The sequence below is a fragment of the Elgaria multicarinata genome, chromosome 5, assembly GCF_023053635.1.
Source record: "Elgaria multicarinata webbii isolate HBS135686 ecotype San Diego chromosome 5, rElgMul1.1.pri, whole genome shotgun sequence".
NCBI lineage: Eukaryota > Metazoa > Chordata > Lepidosauria > Squamata > Anguidae > Elgaria > Elgaria multicarinata.
In genome coordinates, this window is record NC_086175.1 from 3,470,611 (window position 1) to 3,496,372 (window position 25,762).

The 25,762-nt window shown below is 42.0% G+C and overlaps 1 protein-coding gene across 2 annotated transcripts in view; it reads left to right on the forward strand.

Annotated features, from left to right (window-relative positions):
* The window catches only part of LETM1 (leucine zipper and EF-hand containing transmembrane protein 1), a 78,638-nt gene extending 53,657 nt beyond the window's left edge, over positions 1–24,981 (forward strand). Inside the window, exons 9-14 of one of the 2 annotated variants that reach the window (XM_063125904.1) lie at positions 883–1,062; positions 5,351–5,506; positions 10,415–10,549; positions 11,003–11,193; positions 13,688–13,844; positions 23,668–24,981. In XM_063125904.1, coding sequence (XP_062981974.1) covers positions 883–1,062; positions 5,351–5,506; positions 10,415–10,549; positions 11,003–11,193; positions 13,688–13,844; positions 23,668–23,817 — 969 coding nt within the window. In that variant the 3' untranslated portion in view covers positions 23,818–24,981. The remainder of the gene's footprint in view (positions 1–882; positions 1,063–5,350; positions 5,507–10,414; positions 10,550–11,002; positions 11,194–13,687; positions 13,845–23,667) is intronic. The other variant, XM_063125906.1, reaches the window with a different exon arrangement.
* Positions 24,982–25,762: the final 781 nt, after the last annotated feature.

A 25,762-nucleotide genomic window follows, 5' to 3' on the forward strand; every position in this document is an offset into this window, starting at 1 on the left:
AAAAAAAATACAAAGGAAGAAGCATTAGCTCTCCTGTTTAAAAAAATCCTCCTCTCTCCACTTTTACTTGAGAGAAAGGTTTTTGGAAGGTTCCTTTTAACTTCTCCGTCTGCAATTTCCTGCTTATTCTTCCTTCTTACAAGTTTATTATAGCTCCGAAAGATCAAGTTGATTAGTAAGTTCAAGATTCACATTTCTGACAGGAGGAAAGCCTAGAGATAATTGCATACTGCAGTTCAACCTAATTAGAAACAAGAATTGTCAGCTTTTAACGCCCGGTGTCCAGGCTTCAAAACAGCTACCAGAGAGTTGTAATCTCATTAATCTCACCCTCTTGCAGATCTTCTGACGTTCAGCAGTAAAATTCACATCGGGGGGTTCCGATTTCTTATGGAAATCTCTGAACGATCTCCCCTTCAATTCTGGAGAGATTTCCACAGCCGGGGATCCCTCACGGTGGTACTTAAAGCTGTTTTGTTTACTCCATGCACGGAGCTGTGCACAGAGATGTCAGAGCGACATCTTCTCGGGGTGGAGTCTCCGATTTCTCCCATGGCTTCATGTAAAAAGTCAAGCTTCCCCGTCCAGAAAACTGGTGTGTGTGGTGAAAACGAGCCCCAAGCCAAGCTCTGTGTGGAGCCACTAGTCTTTGGCAGGGGGGGGGGGGGGTTGTTTTTACACACGCCCATTTTCCAGATGGGGAAGCTTCATGAGTTTTTCTCTTTTTATTTACTAAGAATGGTATTGGATTAATGATAATTTTCCTACACTGTAGAGTGCAGAAGTAGTCTAGTTGATTCATCATTATAATGTTTTAACATTTGTTAATGTTCCTATAGAATAGTGTAAAAATGGGAATAGATGTGGATTTTTTTTCCTTAGGCCAAAGAAGCTCAAGTGAAAGCAGCAGAAGTGGAAGGAGAAAAAGTTGACAATAAAACCAGACTGGAAGCAACCCTTCAGGAAGAAGAAGCTATTAAGAAAGAAAACCAAGAAAAAGAGTTAGAAAGGCTTTCAGAAGCTGCTGAGAAGGCCAAAGAGACCCTTCAAGTTGCTGAGAGGGTAGGCAGTTTGAAATGGTATCAGTGTTTGTTATTGTTTTTCTCAGGCTTGATTTTCAATTGGCTTTTCAATTGAACAGAACGTTCTAATAATAAATACATGATGGCGAGGATGAAAAGGGGTACTGATGTGTTTGAATGTTTCTGCAACTATGTATTTTGAAACTTAAACAGTTAAGGGATTTCATATGTGAGCAGTTTCAAAAGAAAATTAGGAAATAGTAAGCTTACACTGGTGGCGTGGTAGTATTAAACAACTCTTATGTCAAGTTGCCAAACTACTTTTTGAATTTAAGAAATTTATTCATTCAAATGACTGATTTTCAGGATCAGAATTGCATATACACCTACAACATTTTATAATCCTCTGTGAGTAAGGAACATATCTGTGAATTCTACTCCAAAAAACAGATTGAAAGGAATTGAGTGCGCCAGAGGGTGCTGCATGTATATGCATTAACTAGATATTGACTTGGTTCGCATGTCACAGTGGCAATTCCAGGTTGTTTAACCCAGGAATTGCTGGAGTAAGTGAAGTGACGAGTGTGCTTTCTCCCATGTGTTCGTCATTTACACTTGCAATTAACAACCCAGGACACTTTGGGCCTTGCTAAACCTACCTGATCTCGCGTTAGGAATTTATTCAGACGGGAGTGTTAGGAACTGTGAGGTATCTGACGATGAGGAGTCTGGGGATGAAGAGCCACAGGCTGGACCCAGTACCAGCATGGCTGGGCAGCAGCCAGCAGAGGCTGCCTCCAGCTCAGCCTTAGAGGAAGAGCAAACAAACATCTTACCGGTGTCATCGTTCAAACAACAAAGGGCGGAGAAGGAGGCCTCCACCAAAGTTCCTGCGGCAGACCAGTGGTTGCAGGAATTACAGGCGGTGCAATCTATTGTGCAGGAGCAGCTGCAGGTTGCCAAGGAAGCCTACAAGGTGGGGGCAGATCGGAAAAGGCAGGAGGGTCCGGCAATTGCAGTTGGTGATCGGGTGTGGTTGTCGACGCGGAATCTTCCACGGCATCGACCTTGCAGGAAGTTGGACGCCCACTTCATCGGCCCTTTTTTAGTGACGGTACAGGTCAATCCAGTGGCTTTCCGGTTGCAGCTGCCTCGGACTTTCCGTATTCACCCAGTGTTTCATCGCTCCCTATTGGTCCCAGCAGCAGGGGTGAGGCCGGATGCTGGCTCAAAGGCTCCTCCAGTCCCGGTTTTAGTGGATGGGGAGGAGGAGTATGAAGTTGCACAGGTCCTAGACTCTCGGAGACATCAGGGGCAGTTGCAGTATTTGATAGACTGGCTGGGGTATGGGCCAGAGGAGCGCTCCTGGGAGAATGCTGGGGATGTTCATGCTCCTCTCTTGGTGCAGGACTTTCACAATAACTACCCTTCAAAACCTGGCCCGGCTAGGGCGGCAGGAGGGGATTATGGAGAGGGGAATAGTGTTAGGAACTGTGAGGTATCTGACAATGAGGAGTCTGGGGATGAAGAGCCGCAGGCTGGACCCAGTACCAGCATGGCTGGGCAGCAGCCAGCAGAGGCTCCCTCCAGCTCAGCCTTAGAGGAAGAGCAAACATTATTATTATTATTATTATTATTATTATTATTATTATTATTATTATTATTATTTATTTATATAGCACCATCAATGTACATGGTGCTGTACAGATAACACAGTAAATAGCAAGACCCTGCCGCATAGGCTTACAATCTAATAAGTTGTAGTAAACAATAAAGAGGGAAGGAGAATGCAAACAGGCACAGGGAAGTGTAAACAGGCACCGGGTAGGGAGAAGCTAACAGTATAGAGTCAGAACAAACTCAATATTTGAAGGCTATAGGGAAAAGAAAAGTTTTTAGCTGAGTTTTAAAAGCAGTGATTGAGTTTGTAGTTCTCAAGTGTTCTGGAAGAGCGTTCCAGGCGTAAGGGGCAGCAGAAGAAAAAGGACGAAGCCGAGTAAGGGAAGTGGAGGTCCTAGGGCAGGCGAGAAGCATAGCATCAGAGGAGCGGAGAGCACGAGCGGGGCGATAGTGTGAGATGAGAGAGGAGAGATAGGCAGGAGCTAGACCGTGAAGAGCTTTGAAGGTCAGCAGGAGAAGTTTATATTGGATTCTGGAGTGAACTGGAAGCCAATGAAGAGATTTCAGAAGTGGAGTGACATGGTCAGAGCGGCGGGCCAAGAAGATGATCTTAGCAGCAGAGTGGTGGACAGAGACCAGTGGACTGATGTGAGACGAAGGAAGGCCAGAGAGAAGAAGGTTGCAGTAGTCCAACCGAGAGATAACCAGTGCGTGAACGAGAGTCTTGGCAGAAGAGACAGACAAAAATGGTCGAATCCTGGCAATATTATACAGGAAGAAACGACAGGATTTAGCTACTGCCTCGATGTGAGGAGTAAAGAGTAAACAAACATCTTACCGGTGCCATCGTTCAAACAACAAAGGGCGGAGAAGGAGGTGTTACGCAGATCCAAGCATATTGCTACTAAACGCCAGATAAACAGGGAACAGCTCTGATTCTGGGCTTGGGTATTTAAGTAACAGTGTGCAGGCCAGGATCTTGTCAGACTTAATCTGGTTTGCCTGAGAAAGCTCTGGACTTTGAAACCTTGGCCTTGTTGTGTTTCTGATATACCGGTTGGACTACGGACTTCTTGGACTCTGTGACTCTCTCCTGCCCTTTGGAACTCGGACTGGCTTTGTGGACTTTCATGACCCTCTCTCCCGGACCCTTTATGACAACTGGATTGATTTATAGACTGGCTTTGACTTCGGCGTAAGCACAGAAAGACTGTTCTGTTTCTTTATGTTTTGAACTGTGTGAGAAATACAAATTAAGTGTTATCTCTTCATTTGGTGTGTTTGCTGGTACCTGGCGGTCTTCCCAGTCTGGGCACACAGCCCATGTAGATAAGTTAAAAAGTGGCTGGTTGCAAAGCCGCTTCTTCAGGACAGGGAGCCGCAACAAGCTCTGGAGAACTGTTGCGGACGCCATTTTTTTTATTTTTAAAGAGGCAGCAGGAGCCAGGAAAGGTAAGTAGTTTTTCTAAGTCTCCTTCTCTCCCCCCCGACCCCGTTCTCCTTCTCCCACCCGCCCCCACCCGCAATGTCTGATTCCCCCCCAATGTCCCCCAGCCCTGTTCTCCTTCTCTCGCCCGCCCGCACCCGCAATGTCCGATCCCACACCCGATGTCTCCCACCCGCAATCCCCCCCTGATGTCCCCGGCCTCTGTTTCCCGCCCCCCCATGTCCCTGGCCTCTGTTTCCCGCCCCCCCCATGTCCCCGGCCTCTGTTTCCCGCCCCCCCCGTGTCCCTGGCCTCTGTTTCCCGCCCCCCCCGTGTCCCCAGCCTCTGTTTCCCACCCACCCACCCCGTGTCCCCGGCCTGTGATGGCCTCCGCTGCCGAGTCCCCGGCCACAGGTCGGGGACATGGGGGGGGCGGGAAATGGAGGCTGGGGACTCGGTGGCGGCGGGAGCGCTGCAGCCCGTCCGCTGCTTTTCCTGGCTACTCACGCGTAAGTGCGGTAGCCAGGAAAAGCAGCAGACCGGTCCACACGTGTGTGGTCCCAGCCTCAGCCCGACCTGAGGCCAGGACCGCAGGAAGAACCACGCTACAAGTGGTTCTGGTTAGCGCGGTTCCAGGGTGGCTCGAGCCCTGGCTGAGGCCGGGATCCCCTGTGCGTCATTTGGACACACAGGGGCGAGCACGGGCCTCGCACCGCGCTAACCCCTGGTCTAGCAAGGTCCTAGGTGGTTTATGGGCTAAACAACCCAGATTTAACCCAACAATTGCCCATGGTTTGTTGCAGAAACAATGAGCACATGGTTGTCGCATTGCACTCGTCCCCGGAATTCCTGGGTTAAACAACCCAATTGCTATCGTGATGTGCAAACCAAGTCATTACTTTCCCAACAGTGTCCATTATATCGTGGCTAGAGAAGCAAGAAGAGTAGCCCAGCTACTGGCCAAAGTATCAAGAACAGCAAAATGACACCAGTGGGGAGAATTGGCCTGACTGTTTGTTGTTCAATGGATCAACAGCTGCTCCTCATTCCTAGAGAGAATTCTACTCTTTCAGTGCCCTCTGATGGCAGAAATGAGGGAGAAGGAAAATGTGGTCCCACTCACCAACCAGAGAGAGGAGAAATGTTGGAATTCCTTCTTTCTCACTTGGAATACGTATTAGCATTGCCAAGTGCATGTATGGAGTTTCAAAGATGCAACTGAGGATCACTTCAAAGTATATTAAATAACTATATTTCATATGATCCTATAACTTTGTTTCAGATGGAGGTGGAATCTACAATAGATCTTGATGCTTCAACTATGCATATAAAGAAAAGCCAGATAGCTGTGGATGCTGAACAAGAATTGGCGAAAGTGGATTTAACCATTCATTCAGAGACTTTAAAAGATACAGCGCCCGTGTTAGAAGGCATTAAGGTGATTTGTGGGCAGAGGTGGTGGGAAATATAGTGCTACAAAGGACATCATGAATTCTACATAGGACAGTGGCAAACTATGACTAAATTAGTGAATGAGTCCAGTTATAAAAGATTCAGATTACTCCTTCATATACAAATAGACAAGAATTTACTTAATTTGCTACCTGCAAGTATTTTGAGTAATATAAAATACTTCAATTACAGGACGTTTCAGTAGCCTTTTCAAACTCAGTACCCACCTTTAATTCCAATTAAAAATAATGGAATTCAATGTTAATTTTAGTGTATATTCCCCTTTTTTCTCTCGGGGCATATCTACAATAGTTTAATAGGCATTTCTCCTTGCTAAGGAACCCTGGGCATTATTACAGGGGGTATATGGGTGGGAGGGAGAGCTCTAACAGACTGCGTAGCACTTACAAGGAGGGAGGAGAGAAGGAAAACGGGAGAGGCCAGCACTGACACTGGGCACTCCTGCCTGAGAGGGCTGCTCCCCTTGATTAGGCCTTTGATTCCAGGCAGTCTGCCCGAGGCAGTCAGTCACTTGGGGAAAAGGGTAAACTGGATCAGCATATTTAAATTTGTATGTGAGAATGAGGCACAGACCTATTTCTTTAACTAAAACAACATTAGTAAACTGCATATTTGGAACAGACCAGATATATACACTATATGTTATTGGCAAGTGAATATGGAAATATTAAATCTCATACAAATTGTTCAAACTGGTTGTAATTTTGAAATAATCCACAAAATCAAGAGAAATTTTTAGTCCTTCTTACATTTTATATCAAATAAGAAAAAGAAATTGCCTGTTTCAACAGTAAAAACAACGCTTTCCTCCTTGTATCTTCTAAGGAAAATATCAAATCCTGATGCAATTTTGCAATTGTACAAAAAGATCACTTGCTGCTCTCTCTTCTGTACAGAGAGGTCAAACTGCTGAAAAAACCCTATCTGCAGAAGGGCTACCATCTATAGCAGTTATAGAATCTGGTGCCTTCCAGATGTTTTAGACTTCAGCTGACATTGACCCTAGCCAACATAGCCAGTGGTCAGGAATGCTCAGAGTTGTAGTCCAAAACCTCTGGAGAGCACCAGGTTGGGAAAAGCTAATCTATAGCAAGCCTTTGTGTTTGGAAAGATCTTTGCTAGAAATAGTAAAACTGGTTTCAAATAAGTCTGGCTCTACAAATCTGGTCAGGCATTTTCCAAACCTGAGTGTTGAGACTAATTTCTCTCCATTTACTGTTCTTAATGTTTCCTGATACAGAATGTCTTAGCCTGAAAGATACCTGGGTTTGATATTTTCCATTTAGAGTGTTCAGTACCCACTTTTTAAAAAAATCTATACCCTTATTCAGGTGTTCTGTATCCACGTAGAGCAAACGCATGAGGAGAGTGAGTGCTCCAGCTCTGCCCCCCTCATTGCGCATTTCCATTGTGGTGGGCGACAGTCTGAAGAAGGGAGTGTGCTGTATCCATGGAGAATCCCATTGAAAGCCAGGATCCTGGCTTGCTTGGAAACCTTCCCCTTCAGACTTTTGTCCTCCCAAGAGTACAGGGTAACAGTAAAGTACAAGGGTGGGGATGGAGCACTCTTCCGCCTCAAGTATTCGCTCTGTTCAGGTATAGAAAGACTGAATAGGGCTATTGTTTGATGGTTTGGGTTCACCTTTCTGACTTATTTGTACTTTTGAATGTACTATCTAGGACATACTAGTTTTGAGATTTTGTTTGGCAGAGAAGGGGAGATGTCTAAAAAGTATTCTAAGTATATCTGTTAGCTACTTAGCTTTTTGTAAAACATATGAATTTGCCTTAGCAAATAATATGTTATTCACTAAACCCGTTTCTGAGCTGTAGTAGTCTATAGTAGCCTATGGTAGTCTTGCACCCTTTCATAATGTAGTTTAGTTTTTTATAGTGCACTTCATGGGTAGCCAACTTGTGGCACAGGCTGTGGAAATTTGTCATGCTCCTAGACAGGAGCAGGAGGGTATGTGGACCTCGCTAAACATAAAAAGTGATCTTTGCAACTTCTTTGCACTTAACATGTGGCTCACTTAACAAAATACGTTGGCTACCACTGGTGTACTTGGATTTTATTAACATACATTTTGTGTAGATGTCATCTAAGAATATTTAATATTTATTTATTAGTTGTTCTTGTTTTCATGCTGCAAAGTTTGAAACATGGCAGTGGTGCCTGTTCATTAAGGTTAGGAATACATTATATTTCTATAGCAATTGTAAACTGGCAATTTAAACAAATGCTGAAAGCAGTTAAACAGATTGTGTATAAAGCAGCCAATTTTAGTTTCTGTTAATGCCCAGACTGTTACAATGTGTCCAATAGATCCATTGCTGGCACTTGTCTAATGATGCATGAAAACCACCCTATGAAGTTACTTTTCTTTGCCTGCGCAGTTGTAATGGCCATGAGAATTCAAAGGATTTAAAAAACAAACAAACACTCCATCCTGTTAAAATAATTAATAAAAAAAACAAAACTCTTGATTGAAGACTGGAGGACAATGTTACATAAAATATAGTGGGCAGATGACAGCCAGAAACAATCCTAAAATATTATGTTACCTAATCAAAGGATGGAGGGGAGGTATCAAGCGGGGGGGCTGCAGGGTTTGGTCCTGGGCCCTGTACTCTTAAACACTTTCGTTAATGACTTTAAGGAAGAGGTGTGGGGATGCTTCTAAGATTTGCAGAGGGTACAAAATTGGGTGGGATAGCTAATACCTTAGAAGACAGAAACAAAATTTCAAAATTTTTAAAAAACTGGGTAGTAAATAACAATGAAATTTAACAGAGGCAAGCATAACATTCTTCATTTAGGAAAAAGAAATCAAATGCACAGGTATAAGACAGGGGATACTGGTTTGACAATAGTATGTGCAAAAAAAGATCTTGGAGTTACGTAGTCTATCACAAGCTGAATATGAGTCAGCAGTGTGATGTAGCTGCAAAAAAAGGAAATGCAATTTCAAGTTGCATCAATAGAAGTATAGTTTTTAAATCACAGGATGAAATAGTCCACTGTACTCTGCGCTGGTCAGATCTCACCTCGAATACTGTCTACTTCTGGACACCACACTTTAAGAAGGATTCAGATAATTGGAACAAGTTCAGATAAGAGCAAGAAACATTATTCGGGAACTAGGAACTAAGTCCTGTGAAGAAGGTGTGGTGTTCTCCATCACTGGAGGTATTCAAGCCCGCTCCCTCCTGCTGTCAACTGTAACTGCTGAACTTTCCAACTAAGATTGTAGTGCCTGAGTTTGCTTTCCTTTTCCCCCTCCTCCTCCTCCCTCCCAATCCCCTTTCCTTTTGTGTCATGTCTTTTAGATTGTAAGCCTATGGGCAGGGACTGTCAAGAAATACTTTTGTAAGCCACCGTGAGAGCCTTTTTTGGCTGAATGGCGGCATAAAAATCCTTAAATAAATAAATAAATAAATGCTTTGAGCTGGATTTATGCACTGAATGAGGGTTTGGGCTCAGTGGCCTAAATGTTCCCTTCCAAGCCTATGATTCTGTATCACTGAGAGCCTTTTTATTCATTAACGTTTAAACTGCAGACATCTCCACATCTGTCTGTGCTTTTATGGGGATATTGCATTGGTTCAGCACTGCATGCACATTTATAATGTACAGAATGTTGTTGTGTGGATGGCCCGGCCACAAAAAGGGAAAGAACTCAGCCAGCGACTGACCTCTTATTTGTTCATTCATTGACAATACAATAAGAACAACCTCAGCAATATATGCAGCTCATTCATGTTCTTACTCTGATATAATAGATAGCCACAAAATCTACAGAAACCCTTTGCTGGTTAGAGAGGTGATAAGAGGCTAGTTAGGTTTTTGTACTTCCTTGCAGAATTCTGTCCTCTCTTCTTTCTCAACTTTATAGAAGAAGTAGGTTCCAGTTATGATAGGCAGTGGGGAAGGGGAGAAAGAGTTGGAACACTGATAACAATCACTACTTTCTCTCTCTGGGAAGTATTAAATATCTTACGGACTGCCTTTCAGAGGCAGCATTCTGTGGAGACAGGAACTACCTAGAGAGGCTCAAATTTCTTTCCCCCCACATAAGGGATAGAAAATGGCTGCCCCCTTGGCCTGGCCATTAGCTCTCTCATTCTCATTTAAGAAATAAAAACTTCTTTTTAAGCCTTCTGTAGTGAAAAAAGTCTCATCTATTTGACTTGATAAGTGATGTCCATGTTAACTTTTTACAAGAGGAATATGTGTGTCTCAAAGACTGATAGGTCATACAGTCCAAAGTCCTGCCCAAGGGGTTATTAACCCTGCACAGATCAACCTGTGTAATCCAGACAAGCAGAGAGAGTAGGTGCAACACAGAAATGTTTCTAAAGGCAAGTAGATCAAGCAAGAGAGATACATGCTATGTTAAAATTCAGGTAATGCATATTAAACACGTTCTAGACATACAGGAGATGTCTCTTCCTCTTCCCATTTCATACCTTTCTGAATCTCAGCATGGAGATAATCCTGACTGAGCGGTGGCGTCCATGCTCTCTGATGAACATGGAAAACTTGCATGTTGTAGTGAAGTGTTTTGAGCAGAATCTGCTACTGACACCTGAGCACATTGCTCCTCATTTGCAGTGGACAGGATAATTGCTCATCTAACAGCTTGGTTTTAATCTCTGCCTGTAGATACTGCTGGTACAATTCCTATTCAGTTCAATGAATGATACCCATATAGGACAGGCTGTAATCATAAACTAGTAATAACATTTATCTAGAATTGTCTTGACTATTAGAAAGTTTTGGATTTCCTATGGACTGCACTTATTAAAATAAAATAAAATAAAAAATGTTTGTTATAAGATGTGGAGAACATGAGATGCTCTCTCTCCATAGGGTGAAGAAATAACCAAAGAAGAGATTGACTTGCTCAGTGATGCTTGTACTAAATTAAAGGAACAAAAGAAATCACTAACAAAGGAGAAGGAGGAGCTTGAGGAACTCAAGGATGATGTGCAGGAGTATAGTGAGGTAAGAAGAGACTAAGAGCTGTCTTGAGCCAGTAAAATGAAATCTTGACCTGTTATTGGGAGGAAGAACTAGTGCTATCATGAATCATACTACTTGTCCAAGAGAAGCTGCCAAAGATATCTCCTTCTAGACCTCGTCCCTCTGATAGAGAGAGACTGAGACAGGTCACTTCAAGATGAGAGGCTGTTTTTCGGCTTGGACCAATCAGAAGGAAGAACTAATTGGCCAGCTTGCCTGCTGACAGAAGGTGCCTCCACCCATCTTCAGCCATTTGTCCTGGGCCCTCTGCACCACAATCCATCCCATTCAGGAGGAGCCCTTGACTCTTAAGAGGCTTGCTGAGAGGCTGTTGGGGTGGAGAGGGGACCGGAAAGTTACCTTCCACCTATCCTTTTCCAGCACATCTAGGTTAGCATCTGAATGGGCCTTCATGAAAATGTTTTTGTTCCTTAGGATTTGCAAGAGATCAAAGAGTTGTCTAAGGCTGGAGAAGAACAAATAGTTGAAGAATCTAAAGCGAGCAAGAGACTGACTAAAAGAGTGAACCGAATGATTGGGCAGATTGACAAAATCATTGGGGAGTTAGAGACAGATCAAAAAGTGGTGGATGGACAGTTGGACAGTGATACTAGCCCTCCCATTGGGTAAGTGATAGTTGCTATAAATGAAGATGTTTATGCTTGTAAATATGGTTAGCTTGAGGAAGATTTTATAGCTAAAGGAAGTGTGCTTCAGAACTTCTAAAATCTAAATTTTCATGTATTTTATGGTTATAGCTGGAAACTCTTTCCTGACTGAAAAGGTATCTCTTGACGAATCAGTCAGCAGGCAAAAAATATTTTTAGTACAAGTACTTATGGCAAAGACCATCTTAAAAGGGGCATTATCTTCATCTGAAAACAAAGCAAGTATGTTTTGTTTTTAGAGGTATGTTTTCCACATATACACATTTAAACAACTGATTGACTAAAACTCATGATTGATTAACTATGAGTCCTTGAATTGGATGACAACTCTATAGACATAATTATATAATTCTTGGTTAGAACATAAAGATAATAGTATTCACATTAATTCTTCCTCTTCCTCGAATAATTCTTGTAATTTTATTCATAATAGCTAGATCCTGTATCTTCCTTAACCATGTTGAAACATTAGGAACTGTTTTGGGATCTAGGCACTTGCAGCCACAAATAGACAAAAGTAACTTGTGTTTTTCTTGAACTAAATGTTTAATATTTCCAATCAGCATTACTTCAGACTTCAAAGATAAAGCATAAGCAGGTACATAGGAATATAGGGAGCTGCCTTATACTGAGCCAGGCCATTGGTCCAGTATTGTCAGCACTGACAGGCAGAAGAGGCTCTCCAGGGTTTCAGGCAGGATTCTTTTGTTGCCTTACCTGGAGAAGCCAGGGATCAAACCCGGGACTTTCTGCATGCAAAGCAGGTGCTCTGTCACACTGAGCTATATTCTACTAATTGTATGTTCATGATACATTATTACATAACAAAGATTTGATTTTCAGGCAACCAAAGCTCATGTGTAGATAGATACCTCTTAAACCACAATCTTTTCAACTGCAGCCCTTCTTTGATTATTAATTTCGGTTGCTAAGGGACGATATACCATCAAACAAGCAATTTAAAATACTTTGCTTATCACAATAGCACAAGTACAAAGTAATGAAACATTTCAAATACCTTGTCACTGGTTTTCAGGCTGTTCCAGGAATCACTTGGATTCCTGGAAACTTAATAGGGCTTCCTTAAAATTGGTGATGGTGGGCAAACTTTCCTGAAAGAGGTGTAGAGGGCAAGCTGTCATCCCCTGTAATGTGTAGCTTCAGGGGGAGGGTTGGGTGTATGCTGCAGTGCACTCTAAGTGGATGCAGGATGATGGTGAAGTCCAGCATGGTTTCCCAGTGCCTCAATGGATGCACCCTAGACATGCTGCAGAATCTTCTACAACTTGCAAAAGGTTCCATGGCAGGTAAGTGACTGTTTGAAAACGCGGTGTTAGACCAGTGCACAAGTTAATCTACTAAAGTGTTATCATTCCTCTGTTCAGATTCAGACCCTGGAGCAAGGGTCTACAATTTTGTTCACCATGGCTGCTTTTCTGTCTCTCGCTAGTGAGCAGGAAGTGTCCCAGGTTTCCTCCCAGCCTTGGAACTAGAGAAGGAGGAGGGGTTATTACAATTTTGCTGCAGTTTGGAAATGTTCAGCACAACTGTTGGGGTGATCCACTCCAGCCCCAAGGTTAGAAGGAAGCCTTGTTTTTCTGGTACTGTTCTGTCGCAGCACCAAGCAATCTGAGAAGTGCAGAACAATGCCCTTTTAGCTGTACTTTGTAAAAATGTCAGCAAGTTCAAACATGGTGAGAGGGAAATGTCTCCGTGACATCTGCCACAGCTGCTCCCTTTGGGTCTTCTTTTTACCAACCATGCACCCAGTTGAAATACTGCTGCTCACTGGTTCTGTGATTCACTGACCCTTCTTGGCCCCACAGCAACCATCCCAGCACTTTGTGCTCCACTCTATTCACCCTTTTACTTCACCGCTGCCACCATATATCCCAGTACCTTGCCTCAGGTACTTTAAGAATCCAATCCAGTTTATGAAACAAAATAACTTTTATTTAACAATAAGTAAGTTTATGCAGTTTCCCAATCTTGTAGTTTCATTTGTTGCAATTCTTGTTTGTTACAATACAGTATATCATGTATCCTTTCCTACTCTACCCACTAGTCAAATCTATCTCCTTTTATTCCCTCTTTTTCCAGAACAATAAAACGCTGATCGTACTCTGATCTAACCCCTTCACCAGATAAATCCAGACTCTCTCTCACTCTGTCAACCCTCCACACACATACTGCTTCTAACTTGTCACTCTCCTTCAAACACTTGAATCCAACAGCCAATCAGAATTCACTCCAATCTTCCATTCACTGACTCCCCCTCCCAAAAGAATTAACAACTTATCATCCTTACGATATTTTAATCATGTTGAAGATAAATGTGATTTATCTTGTTTTCATTACAGAATCTGGTTAAATGACTAATACTGTATAGTTGTGTGGGTGGGGAAGGAGGGATGTGTTTTAACCATCTGTAGTAATTGCTTGCTGTACACAGGTTGTGTTTCCCATTTAGGGAGAATCTCATCAGTATCAATGAGCTTATTAGTGTGATGAAACAGATTCAGAAGATACCCGAAAGCAAACTGAACAGGCTTGCTGAAGCACTAGATGAAAATAAGGATGGAAAAATTGATATAGATGATGTTGTAAAGGTGAGTTTGCTGAAGAATGGTTTTATTTTATGCTTTTAGAAATGTGCAGATCAGAGAATTCTTATGCTTTTTATTTAAAAACATTGCTGTTTGTTCTGCTGGTTTTGGTAATGCTGTGATTTTATAAGCTTATGTTTTCAACATCACTTAGACACAGTTAGCTTTACAGAGTGAAAGACAATAAAAATACAACTTGCAAGAAGCGTTTTTCTGAATAAAGGCAGCATGCCAAAAGCTATAAAGGAAAACACAGAGGAAGTTTTTCACAGAAAGGTGAGGTACAAAAGAATCCACAGCGTGCATGTGTTAAAGTCACGCTGAATGACTCAAACTCTAAGTGGTACATTGCTTTGTTAGCAGCCTCTCATATGACCAATTACAGATAATGCTTTAGAGAACTTAATAATAATAATAATAATAATAGCAGCAGCATTGTTGATGGGAGAGCTTTAAATGCAAAAGGGGAAAGGGACAAGGGTTCTACACTGTAAAACACCAGCGGGTGGCACGAGGGAAGTGCAAGTGGAAAATGTCTTATACGTCCTAGAGATGAAGAACAGCCTTCTGTTAGTGTGTAAAGGTTTGACTGTGAAATTTAGAGGGGACAAATGTACAATCAACAAAGTCAGTGATTTAATTTCAACTGGAACTATAATTGATGATAAATATGATTTTAACCATCAAAAAGTGTATGCTAGTATTGCAAAGCAATGTTCTCACAAGAAGTATGAAAACCTACAGAGAACAGCTCCAACAGTGTCCCAAAATAGTGTCTGCAACAAGGTAGGAACAAAGCCAGACTATAAAACACATGGTCTTCGATGTCTATATACTAATGTCCAGAGCATGGGAAACAAACAGAACGAACTTGAACTCTTATTACATGAAGGCAAATACGACTTGATAGGTATAACTGAAACTTGGTGGGATGACTCCCATGACTGGAATATAGCAATTGAAGGATATAACTTGTTCAAAAAGAACAGAAGAAATAGAAAGGGAGGTGGAGTTGCACTATATGTTAAAAATACCTATCCCTGCACAGAAATACAGGCGGATGAGATTGGGAGCCCCGTCGAGAGCGTCTGGATTAAAATAAATAGGGCAAGGAATAAAAAGAATATGATAATCGGAGTCTACTACCGACCACCCAATCAAGGAGAAGACGAGGACGAAACTTTTGAGAAACAAATTGCCAGTGTTTCAAGGAAGTGTGATGTAGTAGTGATGGGGGACTTCAATTACACTGATATCTGTTGGGAGACCATTACTGCCAAAAGCGGCCCTTCCAAGAAATTCCTGACATGTATGGGTGATAAGTTTCTCCTACAGAAAGTGGTGGAAGGAACTAGAGGATCGGCAATCCTTGACTTGTTATTGACCAATAGGGATGACTTAGTGGATAAAGTGGCAGTTACGGGAACTCTGGGGGAAAGTGACCACGTCATACTTGAATTCTTGATTATGAAGGAGACAAAAGTCGAGCGTAGCCATACACGTACTCTGGATTTTAGGAAAGCTGATTTTAATAAACTCAGAACTATAATAAGTAAGGTCCCGTGGCAAGGGAGCCTAAAGAGAAAAGGAGTGCAGGATGGGTGGGAGTATCTAAAAAATGAAATTTTAAAGGCACAGTTACAAACAATTCCAACAAGGAGAAAAGATAGAAGACAACAGAGGAAACCAATGTGGCTCCACAAAAGGTTATTGATGAACTGAAAACAAAAAGGGATACATATAGGAAGTGGAAGGAAGGCCATGCTACAAAAGAAGAGTACAGACAAGTGGCGCAGAAGTGCCGAAATGGTGTCAGGAAGACTAAAGCTGTGAATGAGCTGAGATTAGCGAGGGATGCTAAAAGCAATAAAAAGGCTTTCTTCAGATACGTGAGTAGTAAAAGACAGAGGAAAGAAATGGTGGTTCAACTGCTTAATGAGGATAGCAAATTGATAACACGACAAAGAAAAGGCTGAAGTGCTCAATTCCTACTTGGCCTCGGTCTTCTCCCAAAAGCGGGTCTATGACCCCCCTGGAAAAAGTGAAGCAGAAGTTGAGGGGGCAGGATTGCAGTTTGAGATTGATAAACAAATGGTCAAAGAACACCTAATTTCCTTGAATGAGTTCAAATCTCCAGGGCCCGATGAACTGCATCCAAGAGTAATGAAGGAGCTAGCGGAAGAACTCTCAGAACCTTTGTCTATTATCTTTGCAAAATCATGGAAGACGGGTGAGGTGCCGGACGACTGGAGGAGGGCTAACGTTGACCCTATCTTCAAAAAGGGCAAAAAGGAGGAACCTGGGAACTACAGACCAGTCAGTCTGACATCCATCCCTGGGAAAATTCTGGAGCAGATTATAAAGAAGTCAATCTGTAAACACCTTGAAATCAATGCAGTGATTACTAGAAGCCAACATGGATTTGTCAGGAACAAATCCTGTCAGACTAATTTGATCTCATTTTTTGATAGGATAACCTCCCTTGTGGACTGTGGGAATGCTGTGGATGTCATATATCTTGACTTCAGCAAAGCTTTTGACAAAGTACCACATGACATTCTGATTAACAAACTACCTAAAAGTGGGCTAGATGGAACAACTATTAGATGGATCCACAGTTGGCTACAGAATCGGACTCAAAGAGTACTTATCAATGGAACCTTCTCAAACTGGGGAGAGGCAACGAGTGGGGTGCCGCAGGGCTCAGTCCTGGGCCCAGTGCTCTTCAACATTTTTATTAATGATTTGGACGAGGAGGTGCAGGGAACGCTGATCAAATTTGCAGATGACACAAAATTGGGTGGGATAGCTAATACCCTGGAAGACAGAAACAAACTTCAAAGTGATCTTGATAGGCTGGAGTGCTGGGCTGAAAACAACAGAATGAAATTTAATAGGGCTAAATGCCAAGTTCTACATTTAGGGAATAGAAACCAAATGCACAGTTACAAGTTGGGGGACACTTGGCTCAGCAATACTACAAACGAGAAAGATCTTGGAATTGTTGTAGATCACAAGCTGAATAGGAGCCAACAGTGCGATATGGCTGCAAGAAAGGCAAATGCTATTTTGGGCTGCATTAATGGAAGTATAGCTTCGAAATCACGTGAGGTACTGGTTCCTCTCTATTCGGCCCTGGTTAGGCCTCATCTAGAGTATTGCGTCCAGTTCTGGGCTCCACAATTCAAGAAAGACGCAGACAAGCTGGAGCGTGTTCAGAAGAGGGCGACCAGGATGATCAGGGGTCTGGAAACAAAGCCCTATGAAGAGAGACTGAAAGAACTGGGCATGTTTAGCCTGGAGAAGAAAAGATTGTGGGGAGACATGATAGCAGTCTTCAAATACTTAAAAGGTTGTCACACAGAGGAGGGCCAGGATCTCTTCTCGATCCTCCCAGAGTGCAGGACACGGAATAACGGGCTCAAGTTAAAGGAAGCCAGATTCCAGCTGGACATCAGGAAAAACTTCCTGACTGTTAGAGCAGTGCAACGCTGGAATCAGCTACCTAGGGAGGTTGTGGGCTCTCCCACACTAGAGGCCTTCAAGAGGCAGCTGGACAACCATCTGTCAGGGATGCTTTAGGGTGGATTCCTGCATTGAGCAGGGGATTGGACTCGATGGCCTTGTAGGCCCCTTCCAACTCTGCTATTCTATGATTCTATGAACCTATGGCACAGGAGATTTGGGCATAGGCATTATGACATCATTTCCCAATTTAAAAAAGGAAATCTAACAAAGGGTATACTGATGACATCATGTGGCAGTCGGGAAACGTAGCTTTAACAAGCACTGTGTGAGTGAAATCATGCCCCCCTCCCCCCCAGAAGTGATTCATAGTCATACTTGTGGCCTCATGGAAATGCAAACACCAGGAGGAAACAGATACATGGTGACATTTATAGATGATTACAGTAAGGACACAGTCATGTACCTAATCAGAGAAAAGTCAAGTGCTGAAAAGCATTAAAACATATGTGGCAGTGGTTAGCAACAGATTCCATAGGAAGCCACAAGTGATCCTAACAGACAATGAAGGTGAATACATGGGGAAGAAAGTGATGGAATATCAGATGCAAGAAGGAATAGAACATCAAACTACAGTGCCATATACTCTGGAACAAAATGGAATGGCAGAAAGGAAGAACCATTCTGTTACAGAAATGGCAAAATACATGCTGTTTGATGCAGAGTTACATAACAAGTACCGGGGAGAAGCAACTATGATGGTCACTTACTTACAAAACACATTGCCAACCAAATGGGCAAGCAGCACATCACACTTTGTATAGACACAAGGCAAGCATGGCACATCTAAAAGTGTTTGTTTCAAAGGCATACACCTACATCCCAAAGAAGAAAAGGATCAATATGGACCTTGGAGCCAAAGAAGGCATACTTGTTGGATATGCACTGAGATGCAAAGTATATAGAATCTTGGACACTCAGTCAGACGCAATCATAGAATGCCATGCTTTATACATTGATGAAAGTGAAAAATCAAGTACGGAAGAAGGGAGAGGGCTTTCTCTGTGGTGGCACCCCGACTGTGGAATGCCCTCCCCTTGGAGGCCCGATTGGCGCCAACATTGATTGCATTTCGACTCCAAGTAAAAACATGGCTTTTTAATAAAGCCTTTGATGGTTAAACTCACTGGCACATTGTTTTAACTGCATCTATTGCTTTTAAATTATATATTGTTTTAGCTTGGATCATGGTTTAATTTGTTTTTAACTGTGTATATTTATTGTTTTATACTTTATGTTTTTATCTGTACGCTGCCCTGAGATCTTAGTGATATAGGGCGGGATATAAATATTTTAAATAAATAATAAATAATACTAAATGCTGAAGTAAATTCATCAATAAAGGAAAATGAAAGTCCACAACAATTAGTAGCAGATCTGAGACTAACATAAAAAAATCCTGAAGTGCCTAAACAAGAAGAAAGGAATACTGAGTCAAGTGTCAGATGTTCAATCAGGTCAAACAAGGGAAATCCACCCAAGCAATTCTCCTGTCTTGCCAAGACTGAAGCTATACCGGAGCCCCTGACATGGGAAGATGGAGCAAAGATGCCAGCAGCAGAAAGGTAACAATGGAGCAAAGATGCAGAGGAAGAGATTGAATCTCTAGCTCAGAACCAAACCTGGACACTCACAGAATTACCACCCAGAAGAAAATAGGCTGCAAATGGGTTTTCAAGATCAAACACAATGCGGAAGGAAAGATACAAAGCCAGACTGGTGCATAAGGGGTACTCCCAGGAATAGGGCAAAGATTACAATGAAACATTTGCTCCTGTTGTAACACACATCGCTATAGCAATACTACTAAGTATAGCAGCATCCAGAAGAATGCATGTCAAACATCTGGATATAAAGATTGCTTTGGAGTGATTGAAGAAAACATATACATGGAACCACCCCCTGGATTTGTAGGACAAGAAAAAGAACACCTTATGTGCAAACTGAAAAAAACATTTATGACCTAAAACAAGCTGCAAGAGTGTGGAGTGAAAACTAGATTAGATGCTCACCAAGGAAGGATTCACACAAAGCAAAGTAGAGCCCTGTCTGTACTCAAGAAACAGCGATAACAGATGGACATACATTTTAGTTTATGTGGATGATCTGATCTTATGTTACCAAGATAAGAAAGACTGTGATGAAATAGTACAGTATCTTAACCAAGAAGTGGAAGTGAAGCAGCTAGGAGACATCACATATAACTTGGGATACAAATAGAAAGGGAAGAAGATGAAAGTTACCCTCTTAACCAAAAACATCTGCTTGATAGCATTGGCTTCAAGGTTGCAAAAGGAGTGAGAACTTCTATAGAGATAAATTACCTTAAACAAGATGGAAACACTCCACTCCCTGCCAGACAACAAGAAGCAATTGGAAAGCTTCTGAATATTAGCATCGTGATGTGACCAGACAAAGCTGAAGCTGTGGGACTCTTGTCCAGAAAAAACAACTTCCCAGCCAAAAGCTGCTGGAATGCAGTGAAGAGGTTGGGGAGGTACCTAAATGGAACTTCACACCTAAAACCAAACCTGCCAGTTACTAACAATCCCAAGTTGATAAGGTATGTAGATGCTGACTGGGCTAGAGACAGCACAGACAGAAAGTCTACAAGTGGTCATTTATTCTTTTATGGAGGTGGAGCCGTTAGTTGGGCCAGCCGAAAACATGTAACAGTTGTCCTCTCGTCTCCTGATTCAGGATATGTGTCAGCAGCACAAGCGTGTCAAGAATTCATGTGGATATATCAGCTGTTACTGGACTTTAGAATATCTAACCCATACAACTATTTCGGGACAACTAAGGTTGTTTAGAACATTTGCAATCGCCTCTAGCATTGTTCTTTAAGAACAAACAAATTAAGGCTTTCGCTTAATTTACTTAAATGCTCGCAGATGTATAGTCTTGATCGCAATTTGCAGCCTACCTTCTTACTCTTCCATTTTAACTTGTTATGGAGACAGATTTTGTGCTGTATTATGCAGAGTATAGACGTGGCAGCACTACAAAAGCAGTGGAGAACATCCGATGTAGAAAGAGAATCATGCGTAGGAGATATTTTTGGAGTGAGGACGGTGGAATCCCTGCTGGAACAGACTTCTGCATGCAAATAGTGGAGACAAGAGATGAAGTTCTCGATCTTATTGACAAAATGAAAGCTAACAAATCACTGGGTCTAGATGGTATTAATTCTGGAGTTCTTAAAGAACTCAAATGTGAAATTGCTGATCATCTAACAAAACTATGTAACATATCCCTAAGGTCAGCCACTCTGCAAGAGGACTGCAGAATGGCAAATATAATGCCAATTTTTAAAAAGGGATCTGGGGGAATCCAGGAAATTATAGGGCAGTTAGCTCAAGGTCTGTTCTGGGGAAATTAGTGGAAAGCATTATCCTATATACAAAATGCCAGAGTTCTCCTCACCAGTTATAGTTTTGCCCTTTGGCGCCATCTAGTGACTTTTCTCGGAACTGCGGCCTTTTAAGGCAGTTCCAGAAAAATAACTGCCAGGACCTTCCGGCCTAGCATATGGGCCAAAACCCACTCTCAGTAACTAATTTGTCTCATGAGGGTAAATTTGATAGAAGGCTAACCTCACCAATTATAAACATGTTAGCAAGGCTTTTACTTTAACGTTTCATGTTAATTTGTGCTTACTTATATTAGTAGGTTTACTTGCCTCATTTATATTTTGAGCTTCTTCGAGTGCACATGCGAAGCCCTAAAAGAGGATTAGATAAATTCTGGAGGATAAGGCTGTCAATAGCTACTAGTCCTGATATCTATATGCTACCTTCAGTGTTGGAGGCAGTTCACCTGTGTACGCCAGTTGCCGGGGAACAGAACCGGGAGAGTCCTGTCGCACTAATGTTCTACTAATGGGTTTCCCACAGGCAGGTGGTTAACCTCTGTGAGAAAAGAATGCTGAATGAGATGGACCCCTGGTGTGATCCAACATGGCTCATCTTACGTTCTTATGTCAGCAAAATGATATAGCAAGAAGTTTTTCAAGGACTCCACACAATCTCGCCTTGTGCAAGATGCCACTAAGACTATTGTGGCATGGGTACTACAACAGCTTAAACTGTGGAAGGAAGAAACTGTACATTGGAGTTGGTGAATTGTATTGCTATGGATAGATTTAGATTATTTATTTATTGCATTTCTATACCGCCCAATAGCCAAAGCTCTCTGGGCGGTTCACAAAAAGTAAAACAATTCAAAGTATAAAACTACAGTATAAAAACATGATATAAAATACAATATAAAAGCACAAACAGGATAAAATCAGCAGCAGTGCAGAAATCCAAATTTAAGATAGCCAAGTTAAAATTTATTTATAGACTGTTAAAATACTAAGAGAATAAAAAGGTCTTCGCCTGGCATCTAAAAGAATATAGTATAGGTGCCAGGCGAACCTCCTTAGGGAGCTCATTCCACAGCTGGGTGCCACAGCAGAGAAGGCCCTCCTCCTGGTAGCCACCTGCCTCACTTCCTTTGGCAGGGGCTCACGGAGAAGGACCCCTGAGGGTGACCTTAAGGTCTGGGCAGGTACATATGGGAGGAGGCGTTCCTTTAGATAGCCTGGCCCCAAGCCATTTAGGGCTTTAAATGTTAATATCAGCACTTTGAATTGGGCCCGGACCTGGACTGGCAGCCAGTGAAGCTGGAAGAGGACTGATGTGATGTGGTCTCGTCGGCCAGTCCCTGTTAGTAACTGTGCTGCCCTGTTTTGTACCAGTTGAAGTTTCTGGACTGTTTTCAAAGGCAGCCCCACGTATTACGTATTTCAGTAATCCAAACGAGAGGTTATGAGAGTGTGGATAGCTAGGCTATCTCTGTCCAGATAAGGGCACAGTTGGTATATCAGCCTAAGCTGATAAAAGGTGCTCTTTGCCACTGAGTTCACCTGTGCGTCAAGTGACAGCTCTGGATCCAAGAGCACCCCCAAACTACGAACCTGATCCTTTAGGGGGAGTGCAACCCCGTCTAGAACAGGGTAAACATCACCTAACCGGCCAGGCGAACCACCCGCTAACAGTAGCTCCATCTTGTCTGGATTGAGTCTCAGTTTATTGGCCCTCATCCAGTCCATTACCATGCTCAGGCACTGATTCAGTACAGCCACTGCCTCACCTGGGTTTAATGAAAAGGAGAGGTACAGCTGGGTATCATCCGCATATTGATGACACCTCAACCCACATCTCCGGATAACCTCTCCCAGCGGTTTCATGTAAATGTTAAACAGCATAGGGGATAAAATAGAACCCTGTGGAACCCTATGGCCTAAATGCCATGGCACAGAGCAATAATCCCCCAGCACCACCTTCTGGAATCTGCCATCCAAGTAGGAGCAGAACCACTGCAACAGAGTACCTCCAATTCCCAGCCCAGGCAACTTATCCAGAAGGATACCATGGTTGATGGTATAGAAAGCCGCTGAGAGGTCCAAGAGAATCAACAGAGTCGTACTCCCCCTGTCTCTCTCCCGGCAAAGGTCATCCCACAGGGCAACCAAGGGAGTTTCCGTTCCAAAACCAGACCTGAAGCCCAATTGAAATGGTTCTCAATTGAGTTTATTAATTTTAGCTGTTTTATCATTGTTATATGTGTAATCCACTTTGGGAGGGCTTTTGCCCTTAAAGACTGGCTAGAAATATTTTAAATAAATAAAATTATAAGGGAGATCACACATTGTCCAACCCCATCCAAACGTCAATGCCTTTTCATGACAAAGTCATTGCTATTTGGAAAGTCCCACATTGGTCTTCCTAAGCCAATAAACTATAGACTATTGTAAAATTGTGTGGTGGTTGACGGTGGGGCATAATGATCATATGAACTCTTCTTTAGACTGCCTTGTGTAGTTCTTCAGTTGTGAAGTACACAATTAACATTCCTCTTCTCCCCCTCTGCGTGCTGTTCCATGCTTTACTACCACTTCTTGATATGTTACAACTGATTGCCAGTCTTATTAAAAAAAATTATACTCTTGAGCATGTGCAGTTTTTCACTCATTTAAATCATAGCACCATAACGCCCGCTGGAATAAAATCAACTTGGTTTCTGCTCCCTGGTGCCCTCATCACCTGCCTCTCCCTGATTGGTCATTCGGGGTTGCTCTGAGCTGCGAGGCCCTGCTCTTTGGCCTTGTGGTCCAGTTCAGTGGTGAATCCATTTTTGCTTAGGTAGGCATGCTTGACTTATTTTCCTTAACTGGAAGATTTCAATGATTTGTGAATAAAGCAAAATGTAACTACTTTTATCATGCATATAACATAAGTTTATATTTGCATAGGTGGTAGAACTGATTGACAAAGAAGATATTGATATTTCTACTAACCAAGTAGCAGAGATCATGTCACTGTTGCAAAAGGAAGAAAAACTGGAAGAAAAAGAGAAAACTAAAGAAAAGACTGAGAAGGAAGCTTTAGAAGTGAAGAATTAGTTTTCATTCCGATTCCAAGCCTGAATTAAGCGGAACGTCTTATGTACCTTGTCCAGCATCTACTATTTGAGATGAGAAACATCAGTGTTCTATTGGCAAATCAAGATTAAAAACATTCTTTGACGATGCAGAAAGACATTTCTGTGATCAAACACAGGCAACTTATCATTCCACAAAGATAAGAATAGTTTTGGTCTTTTAAGGATTTATTCCTTCTTGTGGAACCACGTGCACCCTTTGGCATGCTGCACTGATTTAGTACACTTTTGCTGGAGATCATGATACAAATTAGGAGCCAGCAAAATAATATTGTATTGGCATGAACGTACTCTTCTCTACTTGGCAAAGAAGTGAACATCTGTACAGCAAAACTCCCAGTATAGAGACCATTCAAAGGTTTTCTAAAATCCCATCAATTTTTTTTTATCAGTTAAGTTTTTAAAAGGACTTCTGCAAACAAATGTGTGTGTTCTGAAGTTTCTGATATTGCCGTGGCATAATATACAGTCCAGGCTAATCATTTAGAGCTATCCAGAATTTTTCAAAAACCTCTGCACAACATGTTGTTTTGCCAATTGCTCAACATCTGAAAAATGCTAGTAGAAAATGGGATGCAGTACTATCCCACTGCCAGCAGACATCTTCAAAAAGTGAAATTCAATTCCTTGCTCTGCTTCAGTTCTCCCCCATCCATCTATACTCACCCTGGTCTCCACTCCATTTTTCCAATTGGTAATTAGATTTCCTATCAATGTCTCTGTCACTTTAAAAGCCACAGTGTAATCAGTGATTCCAGCAGCTGCCAACTTCTCCAATCCTCTCTTCCCCATCTGGAAGGTGGTGGCCATCGGGAATTTGCAGGCAGAGTGATACGTTGCGTAATGTGCATGAGTGTCCGGGGTGGGGGTTGGGAGAGCATTTTAGGCCTTAAGTAGATGTACAAGATCAAGGGATTGCTCACTTTTGGGGGTTAATATTTTCTATCAACAACAACAAAATTAATTACGCACAACTTCCCTGAAGACTGTCCTTTGGGTGTCTAAGCCTGAGAATTAAGCTTGTTTGACAAAGTAAAATATATTGTGGAATTAAAACATTGACTCTTTAAATGTTTTCAAAATGTAGCTTTGTATTGGTGTCTAACTTACATGTAAAATGACTTGGGGGGGAATTATAACTTGATTATTTTTGTTAATTTGAAATTGTGAAAACATTTTTTCTCTGTACCTGAATGCTGCTTATAATAAGTGTTTCAAATCACTTGAATTTCATTTTGGTTATGAAATGACTAACCCAGTAAATTAGGAACATCATACAAACTTTTTCATTGTCTTGCTTACTGCAGGATTAGTTAAAAAAAAACTTACCAAAATCAATGGATTGCTTAGCTTCATTTTTCATTTGACCCTCTATGTTGACTTAACATTTTTTCTGTCATTTGGATATCAACACAATTTTGGGTAACCAAACGTTCATATTGGCTTTACTTTAAACTTCCAATAAAGTTAAGGGTGCTTTTAAGTCCATTTCCCAGGAGGGAAGTCATTTTGAAATGAATGACACTTTAATTCTGAGCAGCTGGTTTTGGTAAATTCAGTTTCCTTTTTGTTACGGATTCTGAAATTTTCCATAGTACTTTGGACATTCTTCAGTCCAAAGAAAAAGTATTCAAGACAACTTTTTTACTATATTTATGTTTATGATGCATAAAAGGTATATGTAGATTATGTTGTGTAATTATGTTTTGATAAATTGATGTTCATCCAGAAAGTCTGGAGGACCTAATTTCTCTTAGCTTTATAGTTGGTTTCTATCTACACTTTGAGAATGAGGGCTCTAGAACAAACCCTTAGGTTTGTAGTTCAGGATGGATTAGGCACTGAAAGTCACAATACATCCATGGGCTGGATTGTGCAATGGTGTTTGAGGGAGTGGGATGAGTGGA